At 37.9% G+C, this 15,603-nt stretch overlaps 3 protein-coding genes across 6 annotated transcripts in view; 1 reads left to right on the forward strand and 2 right to left on the reverse strand.

Annotated features, from left to right (window-relative positions):
• LOC137260970 (rho GTPase-activating protein 39-like) overlaps positions 1–1,767 on the reverse strand; it is a 186,157-nt gene extending 184,390 nt beyond the window's left edge. Inside the window, exon 1 of the mRNA XM_067798561.1 lies at positions 1,643–1,767. Within this exon, the coding sequence (XP_067654662.1) occupies positions 1,643–1,653 (11 nt within the window). The 5' untranslated portion in view covers positions 1,654–1,767. The remainder of the gene's footprint in view (positions 1–1,642) is intronic.
• LOC137260980 (MOB kinase activator 3B-like) overlaps positions 1–15,603 on the reverse strand; it is a 357,679-nt gene that overhangs the window by 165,658 nt on the left and 176,418 nt on the right. The gene's annotated exons all lie outside the window — the stretch shown is intronic.
• LOC137261565 (glucose-induced degradation protein 8 homolog) lies at positions 3,475–14,136 on the forward strand. Of its 4 annotated transcripts, none has more exons than XM_067799337.1 (5): positions 3,475–3,566; positions 6,528–6,665; positions 8,089–8,285; positions 9,794–9,991; positions 11,646–14,136. In XM_067799337.1, the coding sequence occupies exons 2-5, from the start codon at positions 6,542–6,544 to the stop codon at positions 11,808–11,810; spliced, it is 684 nt and encodes a 227-aa protein (XP_067655438.1). In that variant the 5' UTR covers positions 3,475–3,566; positions 6,528–6,541; the 3' UTR covers positions 11,811–14,136. The 4 variants fall into 4 exon arrangements, with proteins under 4 accessions (XP_067655438.1, XP_067655437.1, XP_067655439.1 ...); XM_067799336.1 differs by having other exon boundaries at positions 3,475–3,541; XM_067799338.1 differs by having other exon boundaries at positions 3,490–3,553.

The raw sequence follows: 15,603 nt of genomic DNA on the forward strand, positions 1-15,603 counted from the left end.
GACCTTCAGTTGTAACAGTGTGCTGCCGATGGGGTTAATTTCACTGGTGCACATTTCAATCACACACTGAAGTAAAATATGGTGAAAAGTGACATGTACTATTACATGAACAATATAGCTGTCATCACATTATCACACAATTAACATTTTTCACATTTTGTTGCAGCTTAAAACATTTAATGTTGGAAAGCTGATATTGAATTTTAAATATTAATGAGATGATAAAGTGCTTACTGCTGCAGTTTGTAATTTACTATGAAGACATTCAAGCATGGGTTATTGATTGTTGCAAGAATGCCAGCACCATGTACTGCACCATGTACTGCACCATGTACTGCTCCATGTCATTGATTGATGGTGTGTAGACCACATGCCTTACATGCTCTAAAAAATATTCCTTAAAGAGGTTGAATCAAAAGAAATATTACGCGAGGGGTAAAGGGAGCTAATCCTTTATTGCATCTCAATATTACTATCAGCAGTTCTTCATCACTTATTACCCATAATATTAATAGTCACAAGATCAGATGTCAAGAATCCTGAAGATGCAATCATTTCTATAATCAGTTCTCTCTTAAGCTAATATATCAATTAATGGGCTAAGTGTGGATGCCTGTTTGTCAACATTTTTTTCCAAATCAAAAGCTTTGAAATATATCGTTTTACTGAGAAGTCAGCCCAAAGAATGACACACTTTGCTGGATTTCATTTGAAAATATATATCCCTCTTCATGATATCACTCATCAACAATTTTAATTTGTCTCCTGATAGAGAGTGATTAATGGTCATTGTTGAAAGACACACAAAAATAGATATGCTAACTCAATAGTCAATATGATAAATCAGTTGCTTACTACTGACCCCAGTTTAGAGGTATACACACACTTATCAGAAACTGCAATCCACAAAAAAAATCTATGATTGCTCCCACTGTACTAGAGGGCTAATTTGGCCCCTAATTTCACACATAATCTGATAATTAGATGCTTATCTCGTTATCTACTATGAGGAATCGCTAAATGACAAAAGTAATTAGTGTGAGCGATGAACTGATTATGCATGGGGAATATACTGAATATAATAAAGGTATGTTTAAAGTGAACCAACCAATTTTTGTACTACACAATAGAATAAAACACAGGTAGGGCATTGAATTCCTTCCGAGGTTATAGTTCATGTTATTATTGTGGGATATCAATAATAAAACTAAATTACAACTCTTCATACAAGTTAAAAGATAGGAATAGTCTGTTCATCTGCACAGAATAAATTCATTTTAGATGTACTTTTCTGTTAAAAATGGAATGTACATGTGACATGACCCGATCTGTCAACCGCGAAGAATAGGGCGATATTGGCACCACTTCCTCTCACCGTTTGTCTATGAATGGGAGCACCAATGTCTAGGCCAGTTGCGTCACTATAAGGAACGACTATGGACATGGCCTTAGTACCTGCAGTTTCATACCGCACCACAAAACACAACAATGTGCACAGTGGTTGTTCCCTGGTTTGTAAGTGGGTGGTTGATGGCTGGGTTGGCAAGTGGATGAACGAGAATACTAGGGGCGAATCGGCAAGGCTTTGCTGGGTGCTAATCGGTCATTTAGGTGATCAGAGAAAACGTAGATCCTTGCTTACCTTTCAGCCATCGTTGGCACCTAATTGAGGCAGGTACTCCAATATAAGAATAGATAGTATGTCTATTTGACATAGTTCGGAAATCCAAAACACATCGAGACCGCCATATTGGCGTACCGAGATATGTACTATTTACAGGTCAACTATTTCTGTAATTAATCTTCTGATAAAAATGTGCATGTATGCTACTTGCCAATAGTGTGTACAACATGTTTATCCGACTAAAATCCCAAACACGGTATATAGTTTTCAACCAAAGAAAATCGGTTGTTGTGGAAATAACTAGCACAAGACCAAGACATATTTCAGCAGACCAGTCCTTCAGATTCTACATGCGTTTCTTGAGCCACAGGAGTTACCGGCCTTTATGTTGTCAAGCCCAGTGTATTGATGTGACTAAAAGTAATTTACACTGTGAATCAACAAACGATCTGCAGTCTCCACTTGAGGAAACAGCGTATAGGGGGAACCGTGTCTAAATCAAATTCGACTCGCAAAGTATAACCTCTCCTTTCTTACTCTTGCACACCCCGCCTTCGCGGACAAACAGGGAAATAATCTATATTTGAAGACAATGACGATCGTTCAAACGTGAAAATAGTATGATTTGAGTTGTTGTGTGAAAAACACTATTTACATTTGTTTACCTTATTGTGGTCATACTGCACAAACCTTTCCATGTTATTACATGTAAATTGTTATTATTCAACAAAACTATTTGTCAATAATACAAGGCTACTTGAGAGGGCCCAGTATCATCTCGGTTCGAAGCTTTGTGATTGACTCCATGGTTTATATGCACCACAGTTAATGATTTACAAATGTTCAATAATGTCGAACAGACGGTGATCTATTTTTGACAAAGATCAAATATAGATCCTGTGACAAAGACAGTGAGACACAATCATTTCAAATGAAATGTGATGTTAGAATGTTGTTTGTTGCAATTTGTTTAGTTTGGTTATTTTTAATTATTGTGGTAATAAATGTTGTGTAAGAAAACCTATTTCCACGAATTAAGATCCGTCAGAAATGGTCTTCAGTATCCCATATTTATTTCGAAAGGCAAATAACGGTACAGAGTAGCCAGATGATCATACAGGCCACCGTATCTCAGTTGTGTGGATCGATGTCCGTGGATTTAATCACTGGATTGTCTGGTCCAGAATCAATTATTATGTGCATTACGTGCTGATGTGGAGCCCTACTCAGAGACAACGGTTTCTACTAACCTGTGCTGCATGTGAATGTGTACGGCATCTATTTTGATTTATATCAGCTGTTTGAAGCATATGGAATGCACCCAAGGAAGATATTTCGCAAACGCCGTAAAATGTCTGAGAACTATCTCCACTACTTTTTCAAAGTTTGAACTGACCAGATTTTTGTTTTACACGACTTATAAAGACTTAAATATGTCAAGAGTTGAGAATATTTGTATTATCCAGAAACCTTGAGCTACGCCATTCAATGTTTGTGTGGTAGTTTCAGATTTGTATCTTAAAAGGTCCTATGATATTCAGCTGCATAACAGTGTATTCGTTTACAAATCGGAAGTACTTTCGGAAATGAAGCTTCAATTAGAGGTTCGGCAGAAGCCCGTATATGATGCCTACTTTTGATATTAGGCGTCAAGGAAATAGTATATAATATTCATTGACAGAAAGAAGTGTATACCTGAAAATAATAAAGAAACGTTAATTACGAGTTTTGTGGTTACACCCACCATTAGATTATATATATATTAACCTGTCAGTTAAAAGAGAATATAATTTACATCTGCCGGTAACACATTTCTCATATATTTTTAATATACCGGAAGTTGCAGGTGCGTGTTAGGCGCTTCCGGTTTGGGGAGACTTTTGTTTTGGTTCGCGTGTGGAGGTATATATTGGCTTGGTAAGAATCTGGGTAAATATCTATCGTATACGTTGTTCATTGGAAGATATATGAAAACATAGGCTTTACAAATACTAATGCGCGACTGAGATTGAAACGCGATAAGTCAGTGATTATTCAATTCAGGATATGCTCAGACACTGTACTTCAGTTTTCGTGCATTGTAAGTCATCATATGGATTTGTTTATCATATTTATGTGAATCCTTTGGAACTCTGTGAAGCTATGTGTTACAAATGCTTTGTTGACAATACTTCGGACGACCAAAGCATAAATACCAACTTTCACAAATCTTGAAGTTACGATTGTTTATCTTTCTTCGTTTCGAAGCGTTATTATGTACTGAAACTGAAAGCTTATGTCTTACAGAATGAAGAATAATAGATATAAAACACTTCTCCATGTGAATAGTTTGAATGTATAAGTAGTTTAGGTAGCCTATATTGCAAAGATAGTTAGTCTAGTGTTGACAATTAATTCTGACTTTTTAAGACAGGTGGATAAATAACACAAATGGAACCAAGATTGTTGTGTAAAGCTGCATGAAAAAATTGTAAATTACAGAACAGTGATATTCCATGAAAGTTTTTTACAAGCTTAATTGTTGTGGAATTGTATCTTGACATAATCTGCAAACTAACCATGTTCACACTATTGAATTTCATTGATTAAATGGGGTAGCCTAGAGGTTAGAGTATTTGCTCATCACACCAAAGACCTGGGTTTGTTTCCCCTTATCAGTACAGTGAGTGAAGCCCATTTCTGGTATCCCCCACTGTGACATTTTAAAACAAAACTCACTCGTCAATTGAGCAGGGTATCAACGTGTTCTGCCCATCATTGTTCCTGTATTTTTTATCATGTTTATTGCTAATCTGATATCATCTTGCTTTACAGTGCACATGAACTCTTGTAAGTTTTAAATGTTTACCAACTTTCAACTTTCTGTCCCCATATAATTTTCTCACACTGCATGTCCTGTGTTAAGATTAGAACAAGAAGCGTTTTTAATATTAACTCACCTGTCATCATGAACTGCAGATATTGATACTTTTCTTTAGGTATTAAATATATTTGCATTCTCTTGGATATCAGCTGTTGGGTATTTTGTTTTAACTTTTTTATATTTGTATGCAGAGTGCACTGAATTAGAATTTGTGTGCAAATTTGATGAAAAGCAAGATGTGTTCAGCATGTTTCTGACCTCATGTATATAACAGTATCCACATCTCTTCTCTACATCTGTAATGAAACATATCATGCAAATTTTCAGTATATTTACCATAAGAATATTTCTTTAAGAGAAACCCATTGATACTGTATGAACACCCACTTCAATAGTGGCTGCAGCATGTCTAAAGCTCTGATTGTCTCCATGAATCTTTGATTGCTGTGGGGTAGCCCAGTGGTTAAAGGGTTAGCTTGTCACACCAAAGACCTTGGGTTTGATTCTCCACATGGGTACAATTTGTGAGGCCGATTTTTGGTGTCGGCCATGATATTGCAGGAATATTGCTAAAAGTAGCATAAAACTAAAACATATGATCTTGTGATAATGGTAGCATATATAATTTTTGTCTTCTTTGTGATGTGCTCATTGACCATACCTGGTTAGAACAGAACTAAGATGCTGTTCATAAAACTATTTCACCTCATGCATTATTAAGTGCATGTCGATGAGTTGAAAGTATTTCTAACATATGTTCTCTAATTCTAAACCACATCAATCTGGTTCCATATTTTGTTTTCCCATAATACTAATCTGTTTGTTTTGTGTCTTATTGTGGCAACAAAAACGAATCAGCTCTTCACTAAAGAAATTCTGTAAACTAAGAAGCATTTGGCTATGTGTATGTGTGCTGAACAATGTGCACTCACCAGTAAATAATACAGAACGTATTGTATTTACAAGTTATTCTGTCAGTTCTGTGACATGTTGTCATGAAGGTAAAATTGTTAAATCATGTCCAGGCTAATGGGGTTTGTTGTTCGACAAATTCCCCAAGAACTTTCTGGTTGGAAGAAATGACCAAATGGAATGAGTGGTGCGCCTTGTGTAGGTCAGTGCTCATGTTCACTAGATTTTTTTGTTCAGACTCAGTTATTTACACACGGCTGCGATATAGCTGGAATATTGCTGAGTGCGGCGTAAAACTAAACTCACTCACTCACTATACTCTGATGGAGTGGATTGTTGATCACAACAGATTATTTTAAGGCCACCATTATGTAGGTGGATTATTGTAGAATGCTGTCTTTTACTCAACACACAAATGATCTGTATGATATACAGCTATGCAGCTGAGTGTGTTGTTCATTGAGGTTTTTTGTGTGTGTGGGTGCACGTGAGAGAGAGAGAGAGATATGATGGAATCGGGGGTCGAATATCAAAAATCAATCAGTCAAAAAATGAATCATTGCTGCCCTAGGAAACTATTCAATGTGTAATGTGACAAAACAGAGCAGATGTGTGGCTGAAAGGTTTATTCAACATGTTATGGGTAAAGCATGTTAATATTTAATTATTTTTTTTTACGAAAAATAAATTCAATATTTATAACAAAAAAAAAAATTTTTTTTATAAACTACACATAATAGTTTTGCTTAATTCTGATATGCTATTGAATGATAGAAAGGCATTTCATTAGGCTTCGCTTTCGGACTGAGGATTATGACAAGGACTTTTTCACTTTTGCTTAATTTTGAACAAAGTTTGGTGTAGACTCAGTTGTAGAAACGACAACAAATGAATGAAAATCAAGTTCTATGATATCTACTACTTCTAAAATGCCTCTAAAAGAAAATGACAAGTTTTGCTTGTCCTGAATCAGGCAGGTTAATATTTACTGAACAGCAAAAGAAGCACAAGTTTTTAAAAAAAAAGTCTCATTAAAGTGTGTTTTTGCCTTTTATTTTAAAACTTGACAAAAAGCCAGAGTTGTGTTTCTTTTGCTGTTCAGTATATGGTCGGTTTTCTTGACTTCAGTGAGAAGACTTAAGATGAATCTTGGCACCGATAAGGGTTCAGAGGAAGTAACAAAGGAAGAGTGGTTGGAGAAGCTCCAGGATATCCACATCACTCGAGCAGACATGAACAAACTAATCATGAACTATCTCGTTACAGGTACAGTGAATTACTTGATTAACAAACCCTCCGAACTGAGGGGAGTCTGTGTCATCTGTTGCAATAGTACTGTGACTGTGTGTCCCAGTCCACCTACCTGTGAATAGGTACCTCGTAAGGATGGGAAAGCCACTTTAACTGTGCGCCTAGTGGGCTGCAAGAGTTGTATGCTCCCCTGGGAGTTGAGATTGAAAAGTCGAGGTGCCATTATGATGGACATCCAATGATCAGGGAAAAACAAAGCGCACTTGAGTATTTGAACTGGTGAACTGGATATCGACACTATACTATACAAATGTCTGGTATAATAGGTTGCTGACAATTTCTTTCTTCGATTAATTTCTTCAGGGTGTATATGACAGTGTAAGAGCCCTAGTGAGTTGGGAGATCCCAAACATCAGGATATGTAGACTAGCTGCATTTATGGCTCTAGCACTGCAAAGGAGCGGAACTTTTGACAGTCTAGGTATCTCACAACTATGGTTAAAACACTCACCAATTTGAAAGATTCCCAGTTGTGTAGATGGATGTTCATGTTGTTGATCACTGGTTTGTCTGGTCCAGACTCGATTATTTACATACCACCGCCATATAACTGGAAGATTGATAAGTGTGGAGTAAAACTAAACTCACTCACTCAAAATGAGTATAACTAACTAATCAGGGGTCCCTTTAAAAAGTTCATTATAGTTTAATGATCTCTCATTGTTGAAATTGTGTCATTAGTGAAATCCAGTGGTTAAAGTGTTTTTCAACAGCAAATACTTTGTGATAATGTCTGCTTATGAAGCTGGATATAAATGCACATTTGCACAGAAAAAAACATTCAATAAGTCTGTAGATATGAGATTCATCTTGCCGGCACAGTTTTCTTTTGTGATCTGTTGACAAAGAAATTTGTATCCCTGGATATATACTGGACAAGATAAGCCATTCACATTTATACAAGCATGTGAAAAATAAAATTGTGATATCGTGGCAGAAGCCTTTGAAATCAAAATACAATTCATTGAAATTTTGAAATCATATTGTATCTTGCCAGTGATTCAGAGTTAAAAACTGTGCATTATTCATGGTAGATGTGCCAGAATTGGTAAGAGTGATATAAAGCCAACTGACCTACCTCTTCACATTTGTAACTGTGATATTCGTAGTCATTATCATATGTGGAATAAAAGAAGGGTTTAATCTGTAGTATATTTGAAGGTGTATTATTTGTGTATTTATTGCACTGTTTACAATGAGTGAAGTGAAAGAAAGTAATAACAGATGACAGCAATCAAAGGGAGACAATAGATGGTAATTAGTGAAATTACCTCCCCTTTATGTATTGAGATAAACATTTCTAGAGACATCAAAACACATTGTTCCTGTTGTAAATGTCTCATGATTGTTTAGATTATGAATGTGAATTATTCTTCAGAGGGGTTCAAGGAGGCTGCAGAGAAATTTCGTCTAGAATCTGGCATCCAGCCGTCCGTCGACCTGGACGAGTTAGATGATCGCATCAAGATCCGCGAAGCCATACAGAACGGACATGTCCATGAAGCAATCTCACTTGTCAACAATCTGTACCCAGAGTTGTTAGATAATGACAGATACCTTTACTTCAGGCTGCAGGTTAGTGACTACTAGAGAAAGTCAAGCAAGGAGTATCCCCATCACCCAATATTTCGGTGTCAGGCCAATAAGGATCACACTCAGTTACTTACACACCACCATATAGCTGGAATATTGCTGAGTGCAATGTAAAAGTAAACTCACTCATTCACTCGTTGGTGTTTGGCCAGTGGGGATCACAAGATAATCTTTTCCCGACTCAGTTATTTACACACCACCATATAGCTGGGATATTGCTGAGTGCAATGTAAAAGTAAACTCACTCATTCACTCGTTGGTGTTTGGCCAATGGGGATCACAAGATAATCTGCTCCTGACTCGGTTATTTACACACCACCATATAGCTGGAATATTGCTGAGTGCAATGTAAAAGTAAACTCACTCATTCACTCGTTGGTGTTTGGCCAATGGGGATCACAAGATAATCTGTTCCCAACTCGGTTATTTACACACCACCATATAGCTGGGATATTGCTGAGTGCAATGTAAAAGTAAACTCACTCATTCACTCGTTGGTGTTTGGCAAATGGGGATCACAAGATAATCTGTTCCCGACTCTGTTATTTACACACCACCATAGAGCTGGAATATTGCTGAGTGCAATGTAAAAGTAAACTCACTCATTCACTCGTTGGTGTTTGGTCAATGGGGATCACAAGATAATCTGTTCCCGACTCGGTTATTTACACACCACTATCACCATGAGTGCCATGTAAAAGTAAACTCACTCATTCACTTGTTTCTGTGTCTTGCCAATGGAGATCAGGCATCTATAGTAGTGGAGCTAGCTTACTGGAAAAGGCTACATATATATTTTACCACCAGATATATTATTAGTTTTAACACAGTGTAATAAACAGATTGGGATGCTTGTTCATATAACCTGTTGGCATATTTTAAAGGGGAAGAACATCTCATGTACTTGTGAAAATCAGGGGTAGGATTGGTCATCAGCAACACATGCTTGTCACGTTGCATGTGATCAGACTCTTTGACATATCATATCCCAATTCCGTCAATTGGTGATCATGATGTAGATCACTGGATTGTCTGGTCCTGACTGCAGACTGCCAGGATATAGCTGGAATATTGCTAAGAGCAGCGTTAAACACAAACAAACAAGCACACGAAGGAGTCTGGTGTACACTCTTTGTTGCTGTTAGTATCAAAATGTTCCGCTACTCCTCAGAAGAAGACATTTGCAACCAATCAGATTTCTTGTGCGAGTGTCGTAAGGCTGAGGACCTGTTTTCCATGCCCCCCATAGGTGAAGCCCATTTCTGATGTCCCCCTCCATGATATTGCTGGAATATTACTAAAAGTGGTGTAAAACCAAACTCACTCTGTGAGTGATACCTAAAAAAACCCCGACACTGCCTGTCGCCTATCATTTGGTTTGCATGACATCTAGTAATGCTAAAGTCTACTGAAAATATTGTTAGGAGCCAAGACAATGATAGTAGATTCAAAAGTGATTAGACTGACACTTATCTGCGCATTGTCAACAGCAACAGAAGCTGATTGAGCTAGTGAGACAGAAGGATGTAGAGGGTGCCCTTGAGTATGCTCAGACCCACCTGGCAGAGAGAGTCGAGGAGAACCCAGAGGTCTTGTCTGAGCTGGAGAGGACTCTGGCATTGTTGGCCTTTGAGGACCCCGAGAACTCACCCTTTGGAGAACTGCTACATCCATCTCAGAGACAGAAGGTAAGAAACAGCAGCAGAAGTAGCTGTGTTATTTTGAGACTTTTTCTGGACTTTTTTCCTGTTTGGTTTTTAATTGTCCATAGTCACCAACTGAGAGGCTGTAGGCCACCACACCCTTGCCTATAATTGTTTATGGTAGAAGAATGTAATTGTGATGATGATAGGATATTTATATAGGGCACATATCCACACAACTAGTACATGCTCAAGGACTTGAGTGATCCCTCGATCAACGGATGTCTTTCTTTCTGGCATTCCTCTAACCAACTCAACTCCCAGAGGAGTATTCAACTTATGCAGCCTGTAGGCACAATGAGTGCTTACAAAACCTCATTCTCTATGCATCTAGGTGAACTGGGACCCATTTTCGCAGTGTTTTGTCCAGTGATGCTGCACATTATCACACCTGCCTCTAGGTGTCTGCACGTGTTCGTGTGTCCACCATCTGGTCACCTACCATCATATGAGTGCATTCTTTTAAGTGGTCAGGGATGTGTACTGGCTACACTATACAGGCTTTGAATGTAAAGTGGGAAATGGAGCAGGTAGCTGAAAGATGTAACTGGTGATTTATCACCTTACTGATGCATGGATGGAATGTTGCTGACCCTAGTGTTGAACATTCCCTTTGGTTGTTGCTGTGGGCCAATAATATTTAAGCAATCCTTTTACATATATTTTTTTTTATTTTTGACCGTTGTGATATGACTGGAATATTGCTGAATATGACCCAGAGTACCCTTGAACCAGTCCAGATGAGCTATTATGTTTCTTTCAAGTGTTTGCCCTTGACCCTGAAAGCTACAGGCCCCATGGACCCAGATCCATAAAGAGTTTTGGGTCCTGGTCGAATGTGTAGGTCATATATTTTGATATTGAAATAATAGTCATAGTAATTGGGGATGAGAAATCTGTTGGCCATAAGGACCTGCTGGAAACAAAAGCTGTGGATTTGAGTGGTTTACAGTCGGCTTCAGGCCCAAAGACCGACATTACTTTTGAACGTTTCCATTTTAGTGAGTGACTGAGTTTAGTTTTATGCCACACTCAGCAATATTCTATCTATATGGCAGCAGTCTGTAAAGAATGGAGTCTGGACCAGACAATCCAGTGATCAACATCATGAGCATCGATCTGCACAATTGGGAACCGATGACATGTGTCAACCAAGTCAGTGAGCCTGACCACCTGATCCCGTTAGTCGCCTCTTACGACAAGTATAGTCGCCTTTTATGGCAAGCATGGGTTGCTGAAGGCCTATTCTACCCTGGACCTTCACGGGTCGTTTCCATTGTAGAATTTTTAGCATTGTTTGACTGGTGTAATTGCTGTGGTTGTGATCTGTGAAGATCCTGGTTATAATTGGTCTATAATTGGTTATAAGTGGCGACTATCAGGATCGGGCGGTCAGACTCACTAAGTTGATGCATGTTAGGTAGGTTGATGCTCATGATGTTGATCATTGGTTGACTGTCTGGTTCAGATTCATATGTTTACAAACCACCATCAAATAGGTAGAAAATTGTGCAGCATTAAACTGCAAACAAGCAAAATATTATGGTGGTGATTTATGGAACTTTGAACATTTATTCAGTTTGATCGTTTTTCAATTCTGTGTCCATGACATTTCTTCTAATATTTCACTTTATACCAGGTTGCCAGTGAACTTAATGCTGCCATCCTTGAATCCGATTCCACTCCAAGACTGGCCAATCTCTTGAAACTGTTGCTATGGGCACAAGAGGAACTTGACAAGAAGAAGGTGAAATACCCCAAAATGACAGACATTGCAAAAGGAGTCATTGAAGATCCCAAATGACTATGCCACCATTCTGTATATCAGACTTATTTATAATGGCAGTGCCAAATCTGATCTTTCTCAAGCCGAGGGCAAGGATCATCATTCACTTCTTACACACTGGAATTTTGCTTTCATGTATGTTGGATAAGAATCTTCACTGAATGTTGCATGTTGAAAACAGAGATCTCTGTGCTGCGATGCGGCTGAGCGGTGGTGTGATTGTGGATATTGTACATGACAAGGTTTGCTTATGGCAGCTGAGAATTTCATCTGTTTTGGAGGAGTTTGCTTCGGATTATTGATTCCATGTTGACATTAATCAAGGTCAGCATTCATAGCCCACTTTTCTATGAGGTTACTTTTGTATACAAACCATCATTTGTGGAGAACAATCTTGTCATTGCGGTCAAACTCATGTCAAACATGTATTAATTATTTCACCTGCATTACGACAAATAATGGTGTTGATAGATAATGCAAGTATGGCACAAATTTACAATATAACAGGCCATCTTGGAGAGTTAGTGTGGAACACGCTGTTAGCAATGGCTTAGTGATGTTTTAGTAGCCCTACATAATCATTATAATGTTGTGATATGCTCCTGTAACCATGGCGACACTTTCTTAGACAGTTTTCATAGGACAGGATCTACAAGAGATTGCTAAATATTTATCCCCACACAGAAAAAGGTGAACGAGATTTTGCAGGGATATGCTCTAAGTGAGTAGATGGGAAGTGCCCACATCCATTCGACTGTAGGTCTCCTGCAGATCGTTTGCAGATAAATGTAAAGAACTGATCGTATATTTTTAATGAATTTGATTTCTGAGCGGTATTCCAAACTGTGACAGAGCTAAGGATTGTATTAGAGTTTGCAATATGACTGGCTATATCACTTGTATTATGACAGACCGCTGTGTGTGCTGACTTTTGAGTTATTGCTGTAAAACTTAAATGCTCGCTAATTCCACATATTTGGGTAAATTTCAAACCCAACATTTGACAAAATGGTTTGAAAGCTCATTTCCATTAATGCTATCACCTTGTCTTGCTTTTCTGCCATTTTTACAGGTGGCACTATTTTTCTGCCACCATTACTCTGGTATCTCCATCACTTTCTGATCTATTTATAGAACATCATGATCTCACAAACTAACAATTCTGTCATCTGTACCTGTGTATTGATGACAACGTAGGTACTTGTGAATCGGTACAACCCCGAGACTATATATTGAACATGTCATCATTACTTGATGGTTTCTTTGGGGCTGTGTGCATTGGGTGATCAGATAATCAGAGTTTTATAATAATATATAAATATTTATTCTTTGTCTTTCCGTGGATGAACGGCTTTAGTACACATCATGTCTTGCTCTGATGGCAGTGAGGTAGTCCAGTGGTTAAAGTGTTTGCTCATCACACTGAAGACCCAGGTTTGATTCTCCATATGGGTACAATACGTGAAGATTATTTCTTGTGTCAATGATATTACTGTAATATTGCTAAAAGTGGCAAAGACCTAAACTCACCCACTATTGCTCTGAATATTGCTTTAAATATGCAGTATGTTGAAACTGAAAGCAGTTTAGAAGCAACTTGGTCTTTCATTATTCCCTGCTATATATCTTGGGAAATGGTTAGAAAATTTTGCTGAGAAAAGAAGTACAAGTGAACTGTTATGACAGAGGGTCATTCAAATCTTGTATAGAGTCACAAAGCAACACTGACCTTTCACACATGGCGTATTAACACAATGGGACTGACAAACTTGTCTACAGCTCAGCTCAAGTAGTTCTCATTTGTGTATCAACTACGGAACAGTATGATTTATTCATTAAATCAGGGTGCCATTGTACAGGGCGATCTGACATTAAGGCGAATGTAACTCCCATACCTTAACTTAAGGCCAACATAACAGTAAGTTTGCTTTGTACAACGGCTTCCATATCCCCAGAACCCCTTCCACAACACAATCATAGCGCTATGACTGTAAACGTTAATTATAGAGTTATGATTGCCTAAATGTCATGATGCCTTTGTAAAATGGGGGCCCGGATTCTTATTCATCTGGCTAACGTAATAATACTTGGACAAGATACAGCTAGTGTTGAAGTCCATGTCAATCCAAGCATGTTTCAGTACACATTCATAACATTAATGTTCAGTGTTTTCCTTGGCAGAGAGACGCTGCTTGCTGCTAGGATTTAATTGTGAGCAGTTGCATGTTGTGTATATAGAAATACCATTTCCACTGGTAATCATGATCCATGTTGTAATTATGTACAAAGGAACTATAATGTATATTTTAACATGTTTAATAAATTTATGTGTCACCTGGAAAAATGTTGCCATTTCTACTTTTTATCCCCCTGGCATGTAATGCGGGGGGATATTGTCGACGCCTCATCTGTCTGTCCATCCATCAGTCCGTAATCATTTTGTTTCCGGAGCATAACTCAGAAACCATTCAAAATTGCTAGATATAATAATCTGAACCTATGGTTGTGCCTTTAGCTATTTACAGATTTTTGGCATTTTCATTTTTCCATGGAATGTTTTGGTCTTAGTCTAATGGTGGGGTGGGCTTTGTTTCCGGAGCAGAACTAAAAAACCATTCAATATTGTCCTGCAAAACCTGGTGAATATATCAGTCAGAACCTTAAGTGGTGCCTTTTGCTATTTACAGGTTTTTGTGATGTATGATTTTCTCGGTTTCCATGGAAACAATTCGGACTTAGTATCAAAATGGAGGAATGGGCTTCAGTTCTGGAGCAGAACTCAAAAACTGTTTAATATCTTTCTGCAAAACTTTGCAGATATTTGAGGCAGACCACAAAGTCATGCCTTTTGCTATTTACAAAGTTTTGGCATTTTTATTTTTCCTGGTTTCCATAGAAACAATTCATACTTAGTCTCAAAATGGACGGATGGGCTTCGTTTCTGGAGCAGAACTCGAAAAGCATTTCTTATCTTTCAACAGATCTTGGCAGATATGTGAGGCAGATCTTGAAGTGGTGCCTTTTACTGTTTACAGATATATGGCATTTATATTTTTCATGAATTACATGGAAACAATTCAAACTTAGTCTAAAAAGACGTGGGGGCCGGGGGGATATGTCATCTTCTGATCTCATTGGTACATCTTTATGTCAAAATTGTTGGTTTGATGTTACCCTAGGGTCTTGGAATGGCATTTGCACATAAAGGGTTAAACTTTATGGGTGTCATTTTCTGTAGTACAAGAATATTGTTTTGTATATGGCTTGGCCCGATGAATAGATTACCTCCTTTGACTGGCTCTGCATTCTCACAGTAGCCAGTCACCTAAGCTGTCGTTACAACCAAGCTTGCAAGCGTGGTTGCAGTTTGGTTTGGTGAATTTATACAAATTGACAGGTCTGAAACTTTTAAGAAGTTTGCCACTAATGTTGCAATATCCCCACTGCTAAAGATTAATATTTATAACATATTCACTACATATACATTTTGGTCACACACAAGACACATGAAATGATTGGCATCTGCAAAATGACCCAATGTAGGCTGTCGACAAAATTGAAGGCATTGGTTGCAAATTTTTATGAGATATTGCATTAACATAAAAGTTTGAAAAGTAAACAAAGTGTCATGGTCACATTGAAAATAAGATCGTCACCAAAATCAATTGATGTCTGTGTGATCCCCGAATGTAGGCTGTCACCAAATTTGAAGACATTGGGTACAACAGTTCATGAGATATCAGGAGCTTGGAAACTATTGAAAAGACTTGGAAAGACTCAAGGTCATCCAAATTGAATGGTATCTATCTAA

The sequence above is a fragment of the Haliotis asinina genome, chromosome 14 (assembly GCF_037392515.1).
Source record: "Haliotis asinina isolate JCU_RB_2024 chromosome 14, JCU_Hal_asi_v2, whole genome shotgun sequence".
Lineage (NCBI taxonomy): Eukaryota > Metazoa > Mollusca > Gastropoda > Lepetellida > Haliotidae > Haliotis > Haliotis asinina.

What these genes read in the sequence shown, in the direction of transcription:
- LOC137261565 (XM_067799335.1), top strand. Translation starts at nt 5,580, where the DNA reads ATGAGTGGTGCGCCTTGTGTAG. An exon ending in GAGTGGTGCGCCTTGTGTAG is followed by an intron (nt 5,602 to 6,527) that starts GTCAGTGCTCAT and finishes TCTTGACTTCAG; the next exon opens with TGAGAAGACTTAAGATGAAT. An exon ending in ACCTTTACTTCAGGCTGCAG is followed by an intron (nt 8,286 to 9,793) that starts GTTAGTGACTAC and finishes CATTGTCAACAG; the next exon opens with CAACAGAAGCTGATTGAGCT.